Source organism: Callorhinus ursinus, unplaced genomic scaffold (assembly GCF_003265705.2).
Source record: "Callorhinus ursinus isolate GAN/ISIS: 27379988/994484 unplaced genomic scaffold, GSC_fseal_2.0 scaffold4, whole genome shotgun sequence".
Taxonomy (NCBI): domain Eukaryota; kingdom Metazoa; phylum Chordata; class Mammalia; order Carnivora; family Otariidae; genus Callorhinus; species Callorhinus ursinus.
In genome coordinates, this window is record NW_027397066.1 from 134,060,017 (window position 1) to 134,080,741 (window position 20,725).

Here is a 20,725-nt window from a genome sequence, read left to right on the forward strand (position 1 = left end):
TATATATATGTAACATCTTTTTTTTAAAGATTTATTTATTTGACAGAGAGAGAGAGAGCACAAGCAGGGGGAATAGCAGACAGAGGGAGAGGGAGAAGCAGGCTCCCCACTGAGCAAGGAGCCTGATGCGGGGCTTGATTCTCACCCTAAGATCATGACCTGAGCTGAAGGCAGACACTTAACCAACTGAGCCACCCAGGCGCCCTTATACCACAGCTTCTTTATCCATTCATTTATTGATGGACACCACATGGGCCGCTTCCATAATTTGGCTACAGTAAATAATGCTGCAATAAACATAGGGGTGCATATATCATTTTGAATTAGTATTTTTGTATTCTTTGGGTAAATTGTAGTGTGATTACAGGATCATAGGGTAGTTCCATTTATAATTTTTTGAAGAATCCCCATACTCTTTTCTACAGTGGCTGCACCAGTTTGCATTTCACACCAACAGCACATGAGGGTTCCTTTTTCTCCTGATTTATCATTGTAGTTTTGATCTGCATTTCCCCCATGATTAGTGATGTTGAGCATCTTTTTGTGTGTCTGTTGGCCATCCATCAGTGTGTCGTCTTTGGAGAAATGTCTGTTCATGTCTTCTGCCTACTTTTAATTGGATTCTTATTTTGTTTTGCTGTTGAGATGTATACATTCTTTATATATTTGGGATACTCATCCTTTTTTTGGATATGTCATTTGCAAATATCTTCTCCTATTCAGTAGGTTGTCTTTTAGTTCTGTTGTTTCCTTTACTGTGCAGAAGTTTTTTATTTTGATGTAGTTCCGTAGTTTATTTTTGCTTTTGTTTCTCTTGCCTCAGGAAGCATAACTAGACAAATATTGCTATGACTGATGTCAGAGAAATTACTGCCTGTTCTCTCTTCTAAGATTTTTATGGTTTCAGGTCTTTAATACATTTTGTGTGTGGTGTAACAAAGTGGTCCAGTTTCATTATTTTTATGTAGCTGTCCAATTTTCCCAACACCGTTTGTTGAAGAGTCTGTCCTTTTCCCACTGCACATTCTTGCCTCTTTTGTCAAAGATGATTTGACCCATATAATCACAGGTTGATTTCTGGGCTCTCTATTCTGTTCCATTGATCTATGTGTCTGTTTTTGTGTCAGTACCATACTGCTTTGATTACTATAGCTTTGTAGTTTATGTGGAAATCTAGGATTGTGATACCTCTAGTTTTGTTCTTCATTTTCAAGATTGCCTTGGCTATTCAGGGTCTTTTGTGGTTCCATACACATTTTAGGATTATTTGTTCTAGTTCTGTGAAAAATGCTGGTAGTATTTTGAAAGAGATTGCATTAAATCTGTAGCTTGCTTTGCGTATGAACATTTTTTTTATTATGTTATGTTAATCACCATACAGTGCATCATTAGTTTTTGATGTAGTGTTCCATGATTCATTGTTTGTGCATAACACCCAGTGCTCCACACAGAACGTGCCCTCTTTAATACCCATCACCAGGCTAACCCATCCCCTCACCCCCCTCCCCTCTAGAACCCTCAGTTTGTTTCTCAGAGTCCATAGTCTCTCATGGTTCATCTCCCCCTCCGATTTCCCCCCTTCATTTTTCCCTTCCTGCTATCTTCTTCTTTTTTTTTTTTTAATATATAATGTATTATTTGTTTCAGAGTCATTTTAACAATATTTGTTCTTCCAATCCACAAGCATGGATTATATTTCCATTTGTTTGTGTCATCTTCATTTTGAAAGAATGTATTTTAAAATAAATGTTATTTTTAAATTTTAAAACATCATAGGACCTAGAACTGGGTAAGCCTTTTTTTTTTTTTGTAAATAGATGTTTTAAAAATACATAACCATGGTCTAAAATATTTTTAAAATCTCTTCATAATTTTGTTTATGATATTTGTTTTCATAGTAAGATCTCTGTAATGCAAAAATAACATCTATAAAATCTCATCATTAAGTAATAGAACTTAACAAATTGCTAGTAAATCCTTTGTGGTAGAATAAGCCAGCAAATAAAATGTTTTAAAAGTATAGATGATTAATTTGCCCTATCAGATTAAACCCACAGTTATCAAAAACATATGGATTATAGAAAGCAGAGCAGTGTTTGACTCTGGGAGGATTGAGTGGGAAAGAGCATTAAGGAACTTTTTAGGATGATGAAAATGTGCACTATCTTGATCTAAAAAGTAAATACATAGGCACAGTGTTCAGTTTATAAAATGTTATCAAGTTGAATACCAGATTAATGTACTTTATAGAGTATATGTTGTTAAAAAACAAAATTCAACTGAGTAAATTTTAAAGATCTTATTGGCTTTACCTAATGATTCATGAGCTGGGCAGCATCCAGTCTAGCAGATACAGAGATGCTCCAAGGAGCTGTACAAAATGAAAGACTTTTATGGGCAGAAGGAAGACAGAACAAGGAACTTATACTAGGCCAAAATTGGTTATTGCAGGTTTACTTTCCTTTAGGGGATTGCAGGGGTCTATTAGGCAGATTATTTAACTACTGCTAATCAGGTGGCTCCTGATGGACTGGCTTAAGATCCATTTCTGAGAGAGCCCATGCTGTTTGAACCAAGTCTCAGTTTGATGAGGTGAGGCTTTGCATGAGTGACTCCATTTTGGACCTCATTTGTTTTTAACAGTTACATATCAACTTTTTTTTTTTTTTTTAAGTTTTAAAAGTTAGAGGAGCACCTGGGTGGCTCAGTTGGTTAAACATCTGCCTTTGGCTCAGATCATGATCCCAGGGTCCTGGGATCGAGCCCTGCATGGGGCTCCCTGCTCAGCAAGGAGTCTGCTTCTCCCTCTGCTGCTCCCCCTGCTTGTGCTCTCTCTCTCTCTCTCTCTCTGTGAAATAAATAAAACCTTTAAAAAAAATAAAGTTTTAAAAATTGGACTCACTGACAGTTTTTCCTAAAAGAATCTCTATCCCTTTATTAATTGCGAACTAAAAACATCCTAAAATCCACCTATAATGTCGGAGGTAATTTATGCTTTAATTGCGTATTCAAAAAGAAAAGAAATGAACAGGAAAAACAAAACAAAATGTGTGGTTTAGTTTTGTGGAGTGCAATGTGATATAATTTTCCTCATTTTCTACTTCTTTTACATTATTTTTCAAGGCCTTTGGAATTAGATTTGTGTTTCCTTTCAATACCACACTATACTATGATGGATATTTAGATTAAACAAATAGGATAACAGCATAACTTATAATGTTCTAACCAGAGCAACAGATTATAAGCTTCTAGAAGAAAAAAAAGCATCTATTCATGTTCATTTCTGTATCCTCCAGAGCTCCTGGCCAGGTTTTTATTTTTTTTTATTTTTTATTTTTTTTAAGTTTATTTATTTTTTTAGTAATCTCTGCCCCTAACAGGGGGTTCAAACTCACAACCCTGAGATCAAGGGTCCCATGCTCTTTCTTTCTTTCTTTTTTCTTTTTAAAGATTTATTTATTTATTTGAGAGAGAGAGAGAGAGCAGGGGGAGGGCCAGAGGGAAATCTTAAGCAGACTCCGGGCTGAGCACGACTCCCAACATGGGGCTCAATCTCTTGACCCCGAGATCATGACATGAGCTGAAGCCAAGAGTCAGATGCTTAACTGGCTGAGGCACCCAGGCGCCCCTCCCATGCTCTTTCTGACTGAACCAGCCAGTCACCCCTCTTGGCCAAGTTTTTAGTATTCAGTAGAGATTCAATTTATATTTGTTAAATTGAATTTCAAAGCATTATAAAAAAAATTTAGTCTCAAAAATATATTTTAAAAGAAAAATATTAAAATTTGATAGAAAAATAAAAATTGATGAGTGATCAAATTAGATGAGTAGTCAAAGTACATAAAGTAATGCATCGTGAATCATCTCATAGAATAATGAATAATGGAGTCTTTGGGGTGCCTGGATAGCTCAGTCAGTTAAGCATCCAACTCTTGGTTTCGGCTCAGATCATGATCTCATCGGTCACGAGATTGAGCCCTACATCGGGCTCCGCACTCATCTGGGATTCTGCTTGAGGTTCTCTCCCTCTACACTTCCCCCCAGTCATGTGCACATGCTCTCTCTCTCTAAAATAAATAAATCTTTAAAAAAGTAGATAATGGAGGGTGCCTGGGTGGCTCAGATGGTTAAGCGTCTGCCTTCGGCTCAGGTCATGATCCCAGGGTCCTGGGATCGAGTCCCGCATCAGGCTCCCTGCTCCTTGGGAGCCTGCTTCTCCCTCTGCCTCTCTCTCTCTCTCTCTCTGTCTCTGTCTCTCATGAATAAATAAATAAAAAGTTAAAAAAAAAGTAGATAATGGAGTCTTTATTTTTAACCTGCTAATTCCATTCTTTGTAAATATACCATAAGAAAATAACAGAGAAAAATAATTTATGCAAAAGTATTCATGTAGCTTTATTAAAGGGTGAAAATTTGGAAATTAAATATAAAATACAGGAGAATGTGAAGTTAATTATTCTATATCAGTATGCTGAAATCTATCAAAGGTGACAACTTGGAATTATGTAAATACATGAAACTAAGTATACACTGACATAAATTAGAAGAAATTTTAAGTTATCAGTGAAGAACCACAGTTGCAAGTGACAGAAAACCTAACCCAAAGTGGCTTAAGGAAAACAGGAAATTTACTGGCTGATGGAAATGAAAAGTTTAAGAAATGCAAAATCACCTTAAAATGGATCATTGACCTAACTGAAAACACATAATTGTAAAACTTTTAAGAAAAGATATAGGAGAAAAATCTAGGTGACTTTGGGTTTGGTGATGAATTTTTAAATACCACATCAAAAGCATAATCCAAAATTGATCAGTTGTGCTTTACTAAAACTAAAAATTTCCTCTGTATGAAAGATGATGCTAAGAAAATGAAAAGACAAGTCACAAATTGGGGGGAAAAAATCTACAAACACTTATCTGATATAGGAATTATATCTAAAATACATACAGAACTTAAAAACTCAACAATAAGAAAACAAAAAACCCCAATTATAAAATAGGCAAACATTATGAACAGACATCTCAACAAAGAAGATATACAGATGGCAAATAAGTATATGAACATTAGTCATTAAGGAGTTCGACATCATTAGCCATCAGGGAAATTCAAATCAAAGCCACATTGAGATACCACTTTATACCAGTTAGAATGGCAAAAATTGACTAGACTAGAAACAACAAATGTTGGAGAAGTTGTGAGAAAGGGGAACCCTCTTACACTGTTGGTGGGAATGCAAGTTGGTACAGCCACTTTGGAAAACAGTGTGGAGGTTCCTCAAAAAGTTAAAAATAGAGCTACCTATGACCCAGGAATTGCACTCCTGGGTATTTACCCCAAAGACACAGATGTAGTGAAAAGAAGGGCCATATGCACCCCAAAGTTCACAGCAGCCATGTCCGCAATAGGCAAACTGTGGAAAGAGCCGAGATGCCCTTCAACAGATGAACGGATAAAGAAGATGTGGTCCATATATACAATGGAATATTACTCAGCCATCGGAAAGGATGAATACCCAACTTTCACATCAACATGGATGGAACTGGAGGAGGTAATGCTAAGTGAAATAAGTCACGCAGAGAAAGTCAATTATCATAGGGTTTCACCTATTTGTGGAACATAAGGAATAGCAGGGAGGACATTAGGAGAAGGAGGGGAGAAATGAAGGGGGGAAATCAGAGGGAGAGATGAACCATGAGAGACTATGGACTCTGAGAAACAAACTGAAGGTTTTAGAGGGGAGAGGGGTGGGGAGATGGGTTAGCCCGGTGATGGGTATTAAAGAGGGCACGTACTGCATGGAGCACTGGGTGTTATACACAAAGAATCATGGAACACTACATCAAAAACTAATGATGGACTGTAGGGTGACTAACATAACATAATTTTTAAAAATTATTTAAAAAAGGAGTTGTGAGTTTAAACAGCAGTGAGATGTAACTACATACCTATTAGAATGGCTAAAAGTGAAAAATAAAAAACAAAACAACCCCCCCCCAAACAGACAAAAACAAAGGCTGACATGGATGCCACAGCAACAGGCATGCTCAGCCCTTGCTGCTGGGAATGCAAAATGGTACAGCTGCTTTGGAAGACAGTTTGGCAGTTTCTTACAAAGCTAAATATAGTCTCGTCATATGATCCAGCAGTCATATTCCTAGGTATTTACCAAATTAATTTGAAAACATATCCACACAAGGGCCAACATCCAAATGTTTATAGAGGCTTTTTTTTTCAGAGTTGCAAAAACCTCAGGCAACCAAGATGTCCTTCAATAGGTGAATAGATAAACGGTGGGACATCCATAGCATGGAATATTTATTTCTAAAAGGAAGTGAGCTATGAAGCGATGAAAAGACCTGAAGGAGACTTAATGCATATTGGCAAGTGAAAGAAGCCAATCTGAGAAGGCTAGATCCTGTATGATTCTGGCTCTATGACATTCAGGAAAAGACAAAGCTATAGATAGTGAAAAGACCAGTGGTTGCTAGGAGCTCAGGGAGAGAAGAGCAAGAAATGAATAGGTGAAGTTCAAGGGATTTTTATTTTTTTATTTTTATTTTTTTAAAGATTTTATTTATTTATTCATGAGAGACAGAGGAGGAGAGAAAGAGAGGGAGAGAGAGAGAGAGGCGCCCTCAAGGGATTTTTAGAGTGGTGAAACTAGTCTGTATACTACTCTGATGGTGGGTACATGGCCTTATGAATTTGTCAATAGACTTGGCGCCTGAGTGGCTCAGTCGGTTAAGCGTCTGCCTTCAGCTCAGGTCATGATCTCAGGATCCTGGGACTGAGCCCTCTCTCTTTCAAATAAATAAAAATTTTAAAAAATTGACTTTACAGCACAAAAAGCAAACTTTGTTGTATACAAATTTTAAAAAAATCATTTAGGAAGTTGGGGGATTCCGGCAAGGAATTCATACTGTGACAAGAGTCTAACTGAAGGGGGTGGGAGGGAGAGATGCTCACCTAGGTAACTTTGGAAGTGAGTAGAGTCTGTACGTCTAAAGGCAAAAGGAACTGCAAGGAGGCACCATCCCCTAGTTGATAAAGTTTGTTCCCGTGGAGTACAGGTTAATAATTCTGATACTTGTATACCTGTATACTGGAATTGAACAAGTAAGTGGATGGCAAATAGTTGGAGCCAGGTTTCTCAAGATTGAAGTGGAAATTTATAGATAGGCAAGAAGATAAGCTTATAAGATATGCTTATGATTTAAAATTATAAAGAAAATAAGATGAAATTTAGTTTATTTCTTTATAGACTTACCACAATTAGTCATATTCTATTCAATTACATGTTATTATAATTCCACACACACACATACCACTCAAATAATTTTTAAAGCAAGTTGAACAAAACGCAAGCCAACAATTGTACTAGGATTAATGTACATCTTGTTCGAATTTTTATTAACCAAATATATCCAGTTTATAAAAATATAAGAAGACTAAATTAGTAATAATTAAAATTTGATCAAAAGTATACTTTTATTATTTATTATTTTTTTAGTTCGTTTTTTTTTTGAGGGAGAGAGTAGAGGGAGAGGGAGAGGGAGAAGCAGACTCCCTGCTGAGCAAGGAGCCTGCTGTGGGGCTCGATCCCAGGACCCTGAGACCATGACCTGAGCTCAAGGCAGACGCTTAACTGACTGAGCCACCCAGGTGCCCCCAAAAGTATATTTTAGTTAACATCAAAGTAGTTCCCCTTACACAGAACATAAACTTTATGATATAAAAATGTTCACTTGTGAAAGTTAGCTTAGACAGAGTGAAAACTGGGATGTCGCAGATCTGTCTATGGCAGCATGGTGTTGATGCCCAGACTGTGCATGAGAGTAGCAGTAACATAGAAAATAAACATATGTGATGATTTCGCTCTTCCATCCATTATGTGAGTATCATATGTGAACATCATAGAGGTGAGGGATAAAGAAAGTGTAGATTTCCTCATGAAAGCATACACGAAAACTCTTTACCTGTAACAATCATCCGTTTTCCTACTGTGGCAGATATTGGCTCTCGAAATGATACAGATGCCATGGCGAAGGTCTTCACTGTGCACCTGGACTTTCTTCCTCAGCTTCCTCAGACCAATTTGCCCTAGAAAGAGTCAAAGACTCTGCAGTCTCTTTCTCCCTGTCTGTGTCCTAAACTAGGTGGTTGCTAAGGACGCCTTATGACAGGGAGATCCGTTATTCCTTCTCACAAAGTTCTGTATTCTAGTCTCTAAGAACAGATGGATACAACTGTATTGTTCCCAGGATCTGCATCTAATAATATATTTTTAAAATCTGTCAGTAGCAAGTCAAAACAGACCTGTCCAAGTACTAGATCTAGAACAGACTTATGTCACAGACGACCTGGCAGGCTCAATCTCAAGACTTCTTGCAACATTTCCCAAAGAAAGTTCTGCAGAGGGGTGTTACTATAAACAAACAAACAAAAACAACAAGCAAACCCACAAATCATTATTAAATGCATTTGAGACACACTGGCTAGATAGAATACAATACAAAATTATACTAATGAATGAATGATTGTATCTGTATCCATATCTATTTATCTTCCCAGCCCTGATTCCAATACTTACAATATGTGCCCTGGTCACATCAATTTATTTATGATTCCCATAACATGTGATGCTCGTTTATTCTTCTCAGCCTTTACACATGCAATTCATTCTTCCTATAATGTCCTATGCAAATACTTCTTGTCATCTGAAGGCCAGAGCCCACATCTCCTCTTCCAGGAGGATGCCTGGCAGACATAGCAGAGTATTTTCTCCTTCATGACCCTTAAACTTCTGTAGCATATTGTTTATACCTATCTTTTAAACTCTCACCATTCGTTTTAATTGTCTACTTAATTGTCTGCCACCCCACTAGAATCTAACTCCCAAGAGTTCATGGGAAAAGCATCTTTATTCATCTTTCCGATTTCCAGAGACTTCCATGCAATAGATATTTAATAAATGTTGTGAGGTAGATAAATGAATGCACAGCTAACTTCAGCCTGCCCAGAAATATAATATTGACCACCTATGACCCATAATCCATGGAATAGAAATTGTAATGGTAATTTCAAATTCAACACCAAATATATGAAAAGGTAATACCTTTTGTTTGTTGAAAGAAAATAAAATAAAAACAGTATTGACTATGGAGAGGTTTGGTAGCATGGTAGGCAGAGAGATGCACCACCCAGTTCCCCTTCAAGGAAGGGCTTGCCTCCTCGCTGCAGGAAATGCAGTCAGCCCAGAGCCTCCAGCTATCAGCTCCTTCGGGGTCTCCTTCAGCTGCAGAACTGCGTCTTCTGTTGCAGGTCGAGCCCTTTCCAGGGCGGCCTGTGTCAAGTGACTAAGCCAGGTGGGAGTATAATGGCCAATCATTTCTGTCTGCCGCAGGACAACTTTTTTGCCTGATGGGCCAGGGTTTTGTTGAGCCCTTATCACAGTTCAGCTTCTCCCTCTGCCCAATCCTGCTCTGCCTCTTCCTGTTCACAGGTGTAAATCCCAAATACCCATCTTGCCCCCCAACTTCCAGAGAACCTGATGTGTAAGGACCAGATAACACAGACATACATGCACAAACATGTTATACAGGAAGGCCCCTCATTTTAACCACTCAACCCTTCCAATCAGAAACTGATTCTGTTTCCCCTGTGTGGGCAGCTAGAGTCAGTCTTCGTTTTGCTACTGCTCTTCGGTGCCATTTTCTTTGATCCTGGCCTGTACTGCACTCTTCCTGTCCTCTGTATTGGCCCTCTGCAGTTTCAGAAGCTTTTCTGCTCTTTCTGAAGTTACTAGTTCTGGTTATTATGGTCAAGAGCTCTCTATCCCTAGCTGAAAGATTCTCTCAGAAAATTCCCAATCTGGGGCACCTGGGTGGCTCAGTCAGTTAAGCATCTGCCTTCTGCTCAGTTTGTGATCCCAGGCCCCATGTTGGGCTCCCTGCTCAGTGGGGAGTCTGCTTGTTCCTCTCCCTCTGCCCCTCCCCCTGCTTGTGTGCTCTCTCTCTCTCTCTCAAATAATTTAATAAAATCTTAAAAAGAAAAGAAAAGAAAAGAAAATTCCCTATTTATGTCCTCGGACCTATCATTTTCCAAGCTCAAGCTGTTCAAATTTGAAATCTGTTAGTGTGAGATAGGAACCTGCCTAGTTTGCTTTGTCACTTGTGATTTTCCTGGTGCTGGGAAGAGAAAGGAAGGAGGAAGCTGAATGAGGAAAAGTAATTCTTTAGCAAAATAAGCAGAAAATAAAGGAGACCCTGCCTTTGAGCTGAGGACCTCCCACTAACCCATCATGGGAAACACAGGCTTCCCCTCTGCCTTAGAAGCTGTTGCAAACTTTACATCTGTCGTGGTCTCAGGGTCAACAATTCTGATGGCAAAGGGCTGCAGGGAAGGGAAAATAGAGGAGAAACACCAGTTCTTCTCTGCAAGATTATTCCACCAACTCAATACGTACATCTAGGTTCATTTCTTTTTCATTTGGGGTGGGGGATTTTTAAAATGATTTCACAATTAAGTAAAATATATACATGGTTCCAAAGTAAAATCCTTAAAATAAGAAATATTTAGAAAGTCTAGCTTTTGTTCTTGTAATGTCCATCTTATTTCCTTTTCCTTACACTTTTAAAGACTGTAAGTACCTATATCCTTATATCCTCCTCTTTCTCAGAAAAACAGTAACAAACTGAACACACGTGTTCCACCTTGCTTTTTTCACTTAATGCATCTGGCAATTACTTTATAGCATTATATAAAGACGGTTCTCATTTTTGTACAGCTTCAAAATACTCTCTTGTATAGATTTACCATAATTTATCCAGCCAGTACTCTATTAATGGTTAATGTGGGCTATTTCCAACATTTTGTTGTTATAAAAAGTGCTACAGAGTATTGCTCTCTACCTACATCTTCTCATATATTTGGCAGTACACCTTTGGGATATATTCTTAGAAGTGTGAATGCTGGACCAAAGGGTAAAAGCATATAAAAATTTATTTGATATTGCCAAATGTCCCCCCATAATGATTGTACCAATTATATTCCAACCAGCAATGTGTGAGAATGCCTAGTTCCACACAGCCTCACCCACAGAGTGTGTTGTCCAACTTTTGGATTTATGATAGGTAAGTAATGGTAACATAGTAATTGACGCTTCTCTTATTATTATCAAGATCGAGCATCTTTTTATATGTTTAAGAATCATTTGCATTATTTTCTATGACCCTTCTGGTCATTTCTCTTGTGTATTTTACTCTCTGGCCGTTGCCCCTTTTCTATCCTACTTTTAAAAGCATGAGCTAACATTCTAAAGGAAGACAACAGACACCTCAACAGAGAGTTACAATAAAATGTAGTATAGTCAGTGATGATTACAGTAATATGTTTAATGAATACAGGTTTCCCTCACTACCCAAAGGCAGAGCACACCTATGAAATCTTCCATGAACTGAAATGACGTAAAATGAAGAGTCTCCCTGCTTCCTGAAAGTTCACGTGAGCTCATGCTTGCTTTCACAAACGACCCACATTAGCACCTGTTTTTGCTAACCGAAAGAAATCCTGAGAGTAGTCTCACTTTTATGAAGAAATGAGTGTACTAATGCAAGAGAGCAGAGGATCACCCGCCGAGGCCTAGGACAGAGCAGGAGGGATCACAATGTGGTGAGAGCGGGTTTCCCTGAAGAAGTGACATCTGAACTGTGTCTCCAAGAATGGCGAGGATCTGGGTGAGGGATAAGGGATGAGGGGCTGGAGGATGGGGTGGCCAGAGAGGACCTTTGGACAAAGGGAACAGCTTGAGCAAAAGGCTGAGAGCGGAGAAAGAGCCAAGATGGGAAATAGGACTGGGGAGGCCCTGTCTGCTCTGCTAGGAGCTTGGACTACTCCATGGACAATGAGGACTCTGAAGGGTTTTTAATGGGTGGAGACTGGTCAGGCTTGGGTTTAAACAGAAGATGAGCTTGAGAGAAGAGCCTCGGGACAGGGGGCCCCAGCTGGTAGCTGTTGAATTGGTCCAGGAAAGCAAAGATGGGCGCCCGAGCTAAGGCAGAGGTGACGGGAATGGAGAAGAGACACATTCGGGAATGGGTTGAATAGAGGTTGTAAGGAGTTCAGGGTGACCCCAGTTTTCCAGCTTGAGTGAGTGGTAGTAATATAACAAAATAAAACAGGGAAAATAAGGGAAAAAGAAAACCAAGGCCAATAAATAAAGTATTAAGTAGGTGTGGATTTGTATCTGCTGTACAACAGGCTCATGGGACAGTTAAAATTAAGCCCAAATTGTCATAAAAAGTTGTGACAGCTCTTGAACTCATTCTAAGGGATTAAAGAGGATCTCCTGAGGCCACCAGATGCATTTCTATTAGAGAAAATCCCTATTATTTATGAATCAGGAGCAGCCTCCTCCAATGAAACAGGGTTTGCTGCTTGGCACCAGTGAAATTTTGGCTGTTGTCTTGCTTCGCTAATTTAACAGCAACATCAAAGTGACCACTTTAACGGTACAACTGCCGTTAAACCCACCACAGTGGTCCTACAAAAATATCTTGTTCTAACAACTGGGGAGGCATCGGGCTTTACATTTTAATGACACAAAAGCGATACAGACCAGAAACTCTTATAATACAGCAGGGGTATGAATTTCCAGGTGAATATACGTCAGAATTTACTAAAATTACATAATAATATTTAAATATCCTATTTCTAAGCACCCTTTGGAAACTGAGGAGCTTTGCCACCCCTGTACCCGTGAATATTTCCTTATACTTTTTTTTTAAAAAAGATTTTATTTATTTATTTGACAGAGAGAGCACAAGCAGGGCAAGTGGAAGGCTGAGGGCTCCCTACTGAGCAGGGAGCCCCTGAGTGGGGCTAGATCCCAGGACCCTGGGATCATGACCTGAGCTGAAGGCAGACGCTTAACTGACTGAGCCACCCAGGTGTCATGTTCCTTATACTTCTAAGCACCAAATATTTTTGTTTCCTTTCCTTATATTCCTCTTTTCAGGCAATAATCTAGAAAACACATAGAATGAAGTCACAGACTTGGCTTCCAGTCCCAAAAACTGTTCTGTGTAACACTGGCAAGCTGATTTTCTGTAAAATGAGAATGATTGTGCCTACCTCAAAGGGCAAAGGGGATAAAGTATGTAAAATGTTTATCACAGTACTTGTCACATAGGATGTACTCAGTAAATATTCGTTATAATGTTAGTCTCATCCCCCTACCTTTCACCTTTGCCACTCCCCCATTCTCCTTTTAGGAAATAAACAACACTAATACAAATTTAAACTGTGACCATAATAACCTTATTTTTTATATTTGGGTTTGCAAGACCAGCCACAAAAGTGTCTGTATTCTTCCTCCTACTCATTTAGCTGTAACTCAGATGTTAGCACCGGGAGTATATAGTGTTATTCCCTGTCCGTCTAATCAACCCAACTTCCCACATTTGTAGTTAATTTAATTGGGGATGATGGCACACTTAAGCTTTTCCCATAGAAACACAGTTTTAAAAAATTAAAACCGTAAACATTATCATTGCTATCCTTTAATTGCTGTACTAGATATTAAAAAACAATAAATAATTAAAGCCAGTGTTTTACCAACAATAATGGTCATATCTTACAAATACGTGAATTGTTTTTCTTAAAAATGACCTTAGCCATTACGGAGACTGAGCCCCTCACTTTTTTCCTCGACCAATCTGATCCTGGAAGAGGTTAGCTAAGGAACTAACCAAGCGTCCAGGGGAGCTGGAAGCAGAACCAGGACAAAAACCCATCCTCCTGATTCTCAGTCCAGGGTGCTTTTCTCCCTACCGTACCTTATAAAAGAATCTGTCATCTGTTTGGCTCAAGTGTGGCACCATGGATATTAACAGCTAATGTTGATATGTGCTAAATTGTTGATAATGTGCTAAACATTCCCCCCAAAGTTTTCTCATTATCTGCACAATAATGTTATGGCACAGAGTCATTATTCATGATTTATTAATAAGGTCAGTGAGTTTCAGAGAGTTTAGTGTCAAAGTTTTGTCTTATTGTACATTCATGACAGAGAAAGTGTATTCCCAAATCTGGCTAATTTGGGGGGGGGTGTTATTACTGGAATCTAAATTTGACCTTCTACAATCATACCTGTCAAAATGGTACTTTCAATATGACTGAAATTCTCCCATATGAAAAAGTGATCATAAGTAGAAACTCTTCTCTGTGCTATTACAGCTCCCCAGCCTGTGAATACAAATGAGATGATAGTTACCTTCAATCGCAGCTTTTCCTAGCTTAATAACCCTCTTCCCTTTATAACCACAGAAAATCAATGCCCTTTGGAATTTCTCCTCTTCTCCCTCAACCAGCATGAATCTCTGAAGTCCCTAAATGCCCATCCAACCTTCTCTAGTCTCTGCTTTAAGCTTTAACTTGACTGTGGCTCAACCACATTTTGCTTAAGCCTCTCCACTGGCCACAGTGAAATTCTGCTAATCTCTGTTCCCCAGCTCACCCAGTTGCCACTGGGCTCCTGGCCCCCATTCCATTCTCTGTACTGTCACTCTGACTCAGACTCCTTGACAAGATGGGAAGGGAAACAAGTCCCTTCTTCTATGAGTTGCTCTCTTAGAGGGCCACCAACAGATTTTCTTGGGTTCCAAAGGACAACCCAGTTTTAGGTGACAGCTCTTTTGATTCTTTAATGAGTGTACTGTTGACTGCATGAGGTCAGGGTAGGTACTTTTGATCTGGAAGCTCCCCTCCTCCAAATGTCAGGTCTTTGGTTGAACCCAATGTACTATGCCATACTTAATCTTTGCTTGGATTAATTCTCTCTCCTGCCTGGAAAAATCTACCTGTGAAAAATTTCTTCCATCAGCGCCCTCCCTCTACCCAACTCCCTTTTTTCCTGTCGGTCATCCAGTTCACCAGACCTCCCACCTCCCATTGAAAACACTGGATATAATTAGCAACCAGGAGGGAGGCAGCGAGGGAAGGTTTCCCCAGTGCGCAGCCAGGAACCAACACTTTCCAAGGAAATGTATTTTTATGACAGACTATAAATATTTACAGTTATGGGGAGAATAAGCAATTAAATGTCATCTCCAATGATATGTGTTCTTCTGTAAGTTTTTCTAAAGCTCCTCCTCAGAACCAAGGTCTAAAGTTCAGTGTATCTTCATCTTGCTTCCTGAGGTGAAGCATAATTTATAGCAGTTGTACATTGTAATGTTCCATATCAATGTCAGACCTTTGATATTGATATGAGCTATAACTTCTTTATATTTGCCAATCATTGGCCATGCCATAGAATGAGCATTCAGATATGATCCTCAAAGAGGGCCTCATCGCTTCAAACGTAAAAAATCATAAAAAATAGCCTGTTACATTGTACTTGACGTGGATTATACATGAGTATGGGTGTTTGGTCTAGTCTTAAGAAAAAACTCCATTTCTTTGAAAAATTTCTTAGCAAATTCAGCAGGATTTTGATGGGGGGCACAACTTTTCTTATATATATTATTAGAATTTTTTAACATCTTTTTATTAAACTCTAATGTAACATTTAGAAATGTTATTTTAAATGGCTAGGAACAGTGTGAGCTGAGGAGATGGTAACAACATCTAGGAAAGAGCACATGAATGGGCCTGGGGCCTCCTTAGTGGTAAAAGGTGAGACCCCTCCCCACTCCTCTCTGTCACTCAACCTCGATGGGGGGAAGTTTAAACAAAACCAAGTTAAAATGCTTTGTATTAAGGAAAATTAAGGTCCCAGTAGGGAGTAGACTGGGGCTTCTTAGACTGGAGGAAAAATGGCAAGACAGAAGAGAAGGTTTGGTAGACTAGGGCGGTCACTTAGGGAGGGGAACACAAGACCCTAAGGACAGTCAGGACTTCCCCATGCTGCGGTTCTCCAAGAAACTGGAGAAGTCTAATTTCAGGAAACATTGAATTTTAATTTTAAGTTGTTTGCTTTCTGTGCTCTGCTGTGCTTCCATTCAGCAGCCCTGTGTTGGTGGCATCTCAGGGAAGTTGAAGAAAGTAGGGCAGGGCCCATTGTAGAACAAGGCTCCGGCAGAAACAGAAACTCAGCCCACAGAGGCAGGCTGACCACTGCAGGAGGGGCGTTAATTCCAGAGAGAACGGTGACTGATGGGAATCCTGGAAGAGAGAAGAATTTCTACAGCTGTGAGGGAAAGGGGTGACACACAGCATTTTATTTGAGGTATTGAGATAACAGCTGAGCCCAGAAGACTGAAAAACAGAGATTTCAGGAGTGGACAACTCACACTAACATGTAACAATAATCCAAATCAAATGGTAGCCCCCAAATAACTAAAATATTTGAAAATAATTTGTTTATTACTATCAAAAGTTTAAATAATCAGGGAATGGAGCATTTCATCATCAAAGTTTTAATCTCAACTTTATAAAATGTACTGAAGTTAGAATATGCTTTTTTTTCCCCCAAAACTAGAATATTTTTAAGTTGATGAAATCATAGATACATTACTTATTTTGGGCGACCCACAGTTTCTTAATATAAGCTGAGAATTGTTGTTACAGCAGCCGGCACTAGAGTTTCTCTTGGGTTACAAACTTCCTTTATTCTTTTTAGGCCATTTAAGGTGGGAAGGAGAAGCCCTGAGGGCATGGCACAAAGGAGCCTGTGAAACAGTTTTAAATTGTCCACAGAAGAAGTAAAAGGAGCGAGGGTGGGGAAGGGCCATGAGAGAGATGGGGCACTATGCAGGAAATAAGAAGGTGGACTGAAGAAGATGGAAGGGTGCCACCGGATGGAAAGGTGTATTAGTTATCTGTTGCTGCATAACAAATTACCCCAGAACTTAGTGGCTTAAAAAACCAGATATTTATTTTCTCACAGGTTCTGTGGGTCAGGAATCTGGGTGCTGCTTAGCTTGGTGCCTCTGGTGCAAGGTCTCTCATGAGGTTGTGGTCCCGGCATCCGCTGAGGCTGAGGTCTTCTGTGAAGACTCAGTAGGAGAGGATCTGATTCCAAACTGACGCACCTGGTTGTTGCCAGGGTTTGATTCCTCGAGGGCTGGTGTGCTGAGTGAGGTGTGTGCTTCTCCATAGGCAGCTCACCACATGGCAGCTGGCTTTCTTCAGAGAGAGCAAGTGAGAGCGTGCACCCAAGACAGAAGCAACAACCATTCTGTAACCTAATCTAGTACATGGCATCCCATCACCTTTGTCATATTCTGTTTGCTAGAAACAAGTCACTAAACCAGCCCATGTTGAAGGGTAGGACATTACACAAGAGCATGAATACCAGGAGGTAAGGATCACTGGAGACCATTTAGAAGCTTTCTGTCCCAGGCAGCCAATGAGAAATCCTCAGTGGCAGTGTGGCCAGGGGTATTTTAAGAGCAGGGATGGTAACTATCGAACTTTCATTGTTTCTATATCTGCTTCAGCCTCTTAAACATCAGCACTGACTCTTTCACCATCCATCAGGTGTTGGGAGATTGACATATCCCTTGAGGGGGTGGGGTGGGTGTGGGAAGGGTGTGGTTGGTGGATAGAGAGTTTGAAGTTTTCAGACTTTGGTATTTGGTTGTCTCACTCTTTCATTACTGTATTTTCTGAGGTCTTTTGGAACATTCCCCATTAGTGACCATGACTCTGTCTTTCTTTTTTTTTTTTTTTTTTTTTTTTTTTTGACTGAGAGAGGGAACACAAGCGGGGGGAGTGGCAGAGGGAGAAGCAGGCTCCCGCTGAGCAGGGAACCGGACGTGGGACTCGATCCCAGGCCCCCGGGATCACGCCTGAGCCAAAGGCAGACGCTTAACGACTGAGCCACCCAGGCGTCCAGACTCTATCAGTTCTATTAGACCACTAGCATTCAGAAAAATTAAAAAATATTATTCATGTTTTTCTAAAACAAACATCTCTTCTTGTGCATTTTTTAAGGTTATTTTTTAAGGAGCTACAAAAAGTAGGTTGTTGTTACTCACAAAGTAATCCACTCCTGAATACATTTACTCTAAAAAAATAGCTTAATCCTAACAGGAAAGGGAAAACCCTATACATAAATACATACATACCTGCATACATATATTCATGTCTGAAACCATTTTACGCATCTACTTAAGCAGTATTTTCTTTCCTTAACTGTGTATTTAAGGAATTCCCTCAGCTTCTTTACATTTTCTCCGATGTTGTTAAGGGCAAAATTTACACTAGATTTTAAATTGAAAAACATTCCTTTCATTCCTGCCTTGTTCCATTACTTGATTGATTACATTTTTTTAAATCTGCTAATGCTTATCACCCATTCTTAGGAAACACAGTCTCCAGCAGTGATCTATCTTGATCTCTTTATCTGCTGTGTCACAAAGTCACATTACAACAGATTCTTGGTAATCTAAAAAATACCACGATGCTTCTAGGATAACTGACAAACCCAGTAAGAATTTCCTGCACCCACCTAAGCAGCTCTGCAGAAAAAAAAGAACAAAAAACAAAAAACTAGGCTCCAACCAGATGTGTACCGCAGGCTGTTCAAAGCACAGTATGGCCAGCCCAGCTCCCTGGTGTTCCGTGATTTTGTCCTCAGTTTTGTGTTTCTGTAATGATCTGAAATAAATTAAAATGCACAAGAAGAGGGGTTTTCAAACATGAGAACCATGAGACGCTAGCACCTAATGGAATAGCACTCAATAGAGAAAAAAAGCACAACGAGTAAAAGTGCAAGGGCCCCAACTCCCAACATTTATAGAAGAGGATACTCACCATGCGGTGTGCTTACCTCCCCTCAAGAGGTCTGTTCCTTCTCCATGTGATTTCTGTCGTCTGTTTTGCCCTTCTCTAAGCCACCTGAGCCAGTCAAGGACCCACAGGGTATTCTTCTACCTCCTCCAGCGCGTGGTATTTGAGAACAGACCTGGCCTCTGTTATGACCGTTTTGTGTAACCGCAGAGGGGGCGGGAGGAAAGCTTTCGAGAGCCTCTGCCCATCTCCCGTTGAAGCCAGTTTATTCGCCTCGTGCGCAGGGCGCGCTGGAATGTTTGGCAAGTGCAGCGCAGTGAAATGCGTCATTGTGCTGGTCTCCCAGCGCCTGTTTTCCCACGTAGGACATTCAGAATGTTCAGTTCCCTGGAAAATGTTCTAAAGAAGTTTCACTGTATTAGGCTTTGTCTTCTCCTCTTTCACAAAGCAGTCAGCTCTCTGTGGAGAACAGGCTTTCCTTTCCATAGGCATTTCTGTTGGCACCGAGCCACCTAGACTTGAGCTGCTGCCACTGGGCTACGGAGGAGAAAAGCAGGGGGAGGGGACGCCCTACAACCCACCCCCCCCACATTCAATACACAGAAGGATGCCGACTTGAAAATGCCTATCCTTTTGCTCCTGAAAACATTGTCAAAGAAATGTGTTTACAACGATAACTAATAATTATTTTTAAGAAGCGAGATCATTTCCCAAATGATAAAGAATTCAAAAAAATTATTTGACATCAGAATGTAAAACAGGAGCTTTTAGGCTGAAATATGTGGTTGGAAGTCCTTAAAATATTGATGTCAAATGTTTAAGGTTATGTCACATACGTTCATCAGGCTTAAAAAACTTTCCCGATGACTGATTCTCACAGAAAGAAGTTTTCTGATTATGGGAAATTTACAAAAATAATAGGGATTTCTGAAAAATTACTGTCAAGAAAGATAAAGTAACTTCAGTTTGTCACATTTCAGTGGATTCTACATTCAACACAGAATAACTTATTTTTTTATATTTAGAAAAACAAGACACAGCTGGACCAATTAAGCCTTTTTTTTCCTTTCACTACACACAGAAGTCTGAAAACATTTTTATTGCTTTCCTGAAAGCACCACAATAAATAACTCGAAATTGTTGAGAAGTTGCAAGAAAGAAGCTTGAAATATGGAGATGATATCAAGATTCTCAGAGATCGATTAAAGAATGGAATGCAAACCAAGTGATTTTAAACACACTCACTTGTGTGATCCCAACTTGGGATTTTCAGTCAACTTTTCTTGAAAGTATTTGTTCTTCTGAATGTTTTGAATTTTTATGATTCTTTGGGAATATTGGTCACCTGTTGTCAATTTTTTATATTAGGTCAGGATCTACTCAAAAGTGAGTTAAAAGTCACATGAATTTTGTGCCTGTCTGGGAAATAGGATTTGACTCCCACAGATGTTATAGAGATCCCAAATATACGTTGCAGTACATCACTGATATTTTCCCTGTCACAGAGGAGACAAAAGTACATTTGATACCGGGGAGGTCTGGGTAGGGAACCGGCACTGAGGTAAAGCCTACTTTTGACTCTAGAATTAAAGCTTCTTGATAGATACAAGGCAATCTTTTGACAACACATCAAGTGACTTAGACATTATTTTAAAAATTGTGCCTTGCTAAAAAGATGCCCTGCAGTGTGAACACATTGCTCTGGCCCTGTCCTGCTTTCTTTTGACCCAGCTGGGGAAGCAGTGGAAATAAAGTTAACGGTAGCATTAATCAAACCTCTCTTAATTTTGACAGCATCTGGATTTCATTCTTCTTACTGGGTGGCACTACCACTGATCTGTTTTATTTTTTGACTGTGCTTACTGATAACCCTGTCAGGATTGAGAAGTAGAACGACAGGTTGACCACTTAACTTTAGTGTTGGTCTGCTAAACTGAATGGGAGAGAGAAGTGATTGCATTTTTAATGAACATGTATGACGTTCATGGT

At 39.6% G+C, this 20,725-nt stretch overlaps 1 protein-coding gene across 1 annotated transcript in view; it reads right to left on the minus strand.

Moving 5' to 3' along the window:
• The window catches only part of SPMIP2 (sperm microtubule inner protein 2), a 92,392-nt gene extending 73,367 nt beyond the window's left edge, over positions 1 to 19,025 (minus strand). Inside the window, exons 1-3 of the mRNA XM_073891272.1 lie at positions 18,761 to 19,025; positions 17,035 to 17,128; positions 14,150 to 14,245 (exon numbers count right to left, since the gene is read on the minus strand). Coding sequence (XP_073747373.1) covers positions 14,150 to 14,245; positions 17,035 to 17,128; positions 18,761 to 18,763 — 193 coding nt within the window. The 5' untranslated portion in view covers positions 18,764 to 19,025. The remainder of the gene's footprint in view (positions 1 to 14,149; positions 14,246 to 17,034; positions 17,129 to 18,760) is intronic.
• Between the last annotated feature and the right edge of the window lie 1,700 nt (positions 19,026 to 20,725).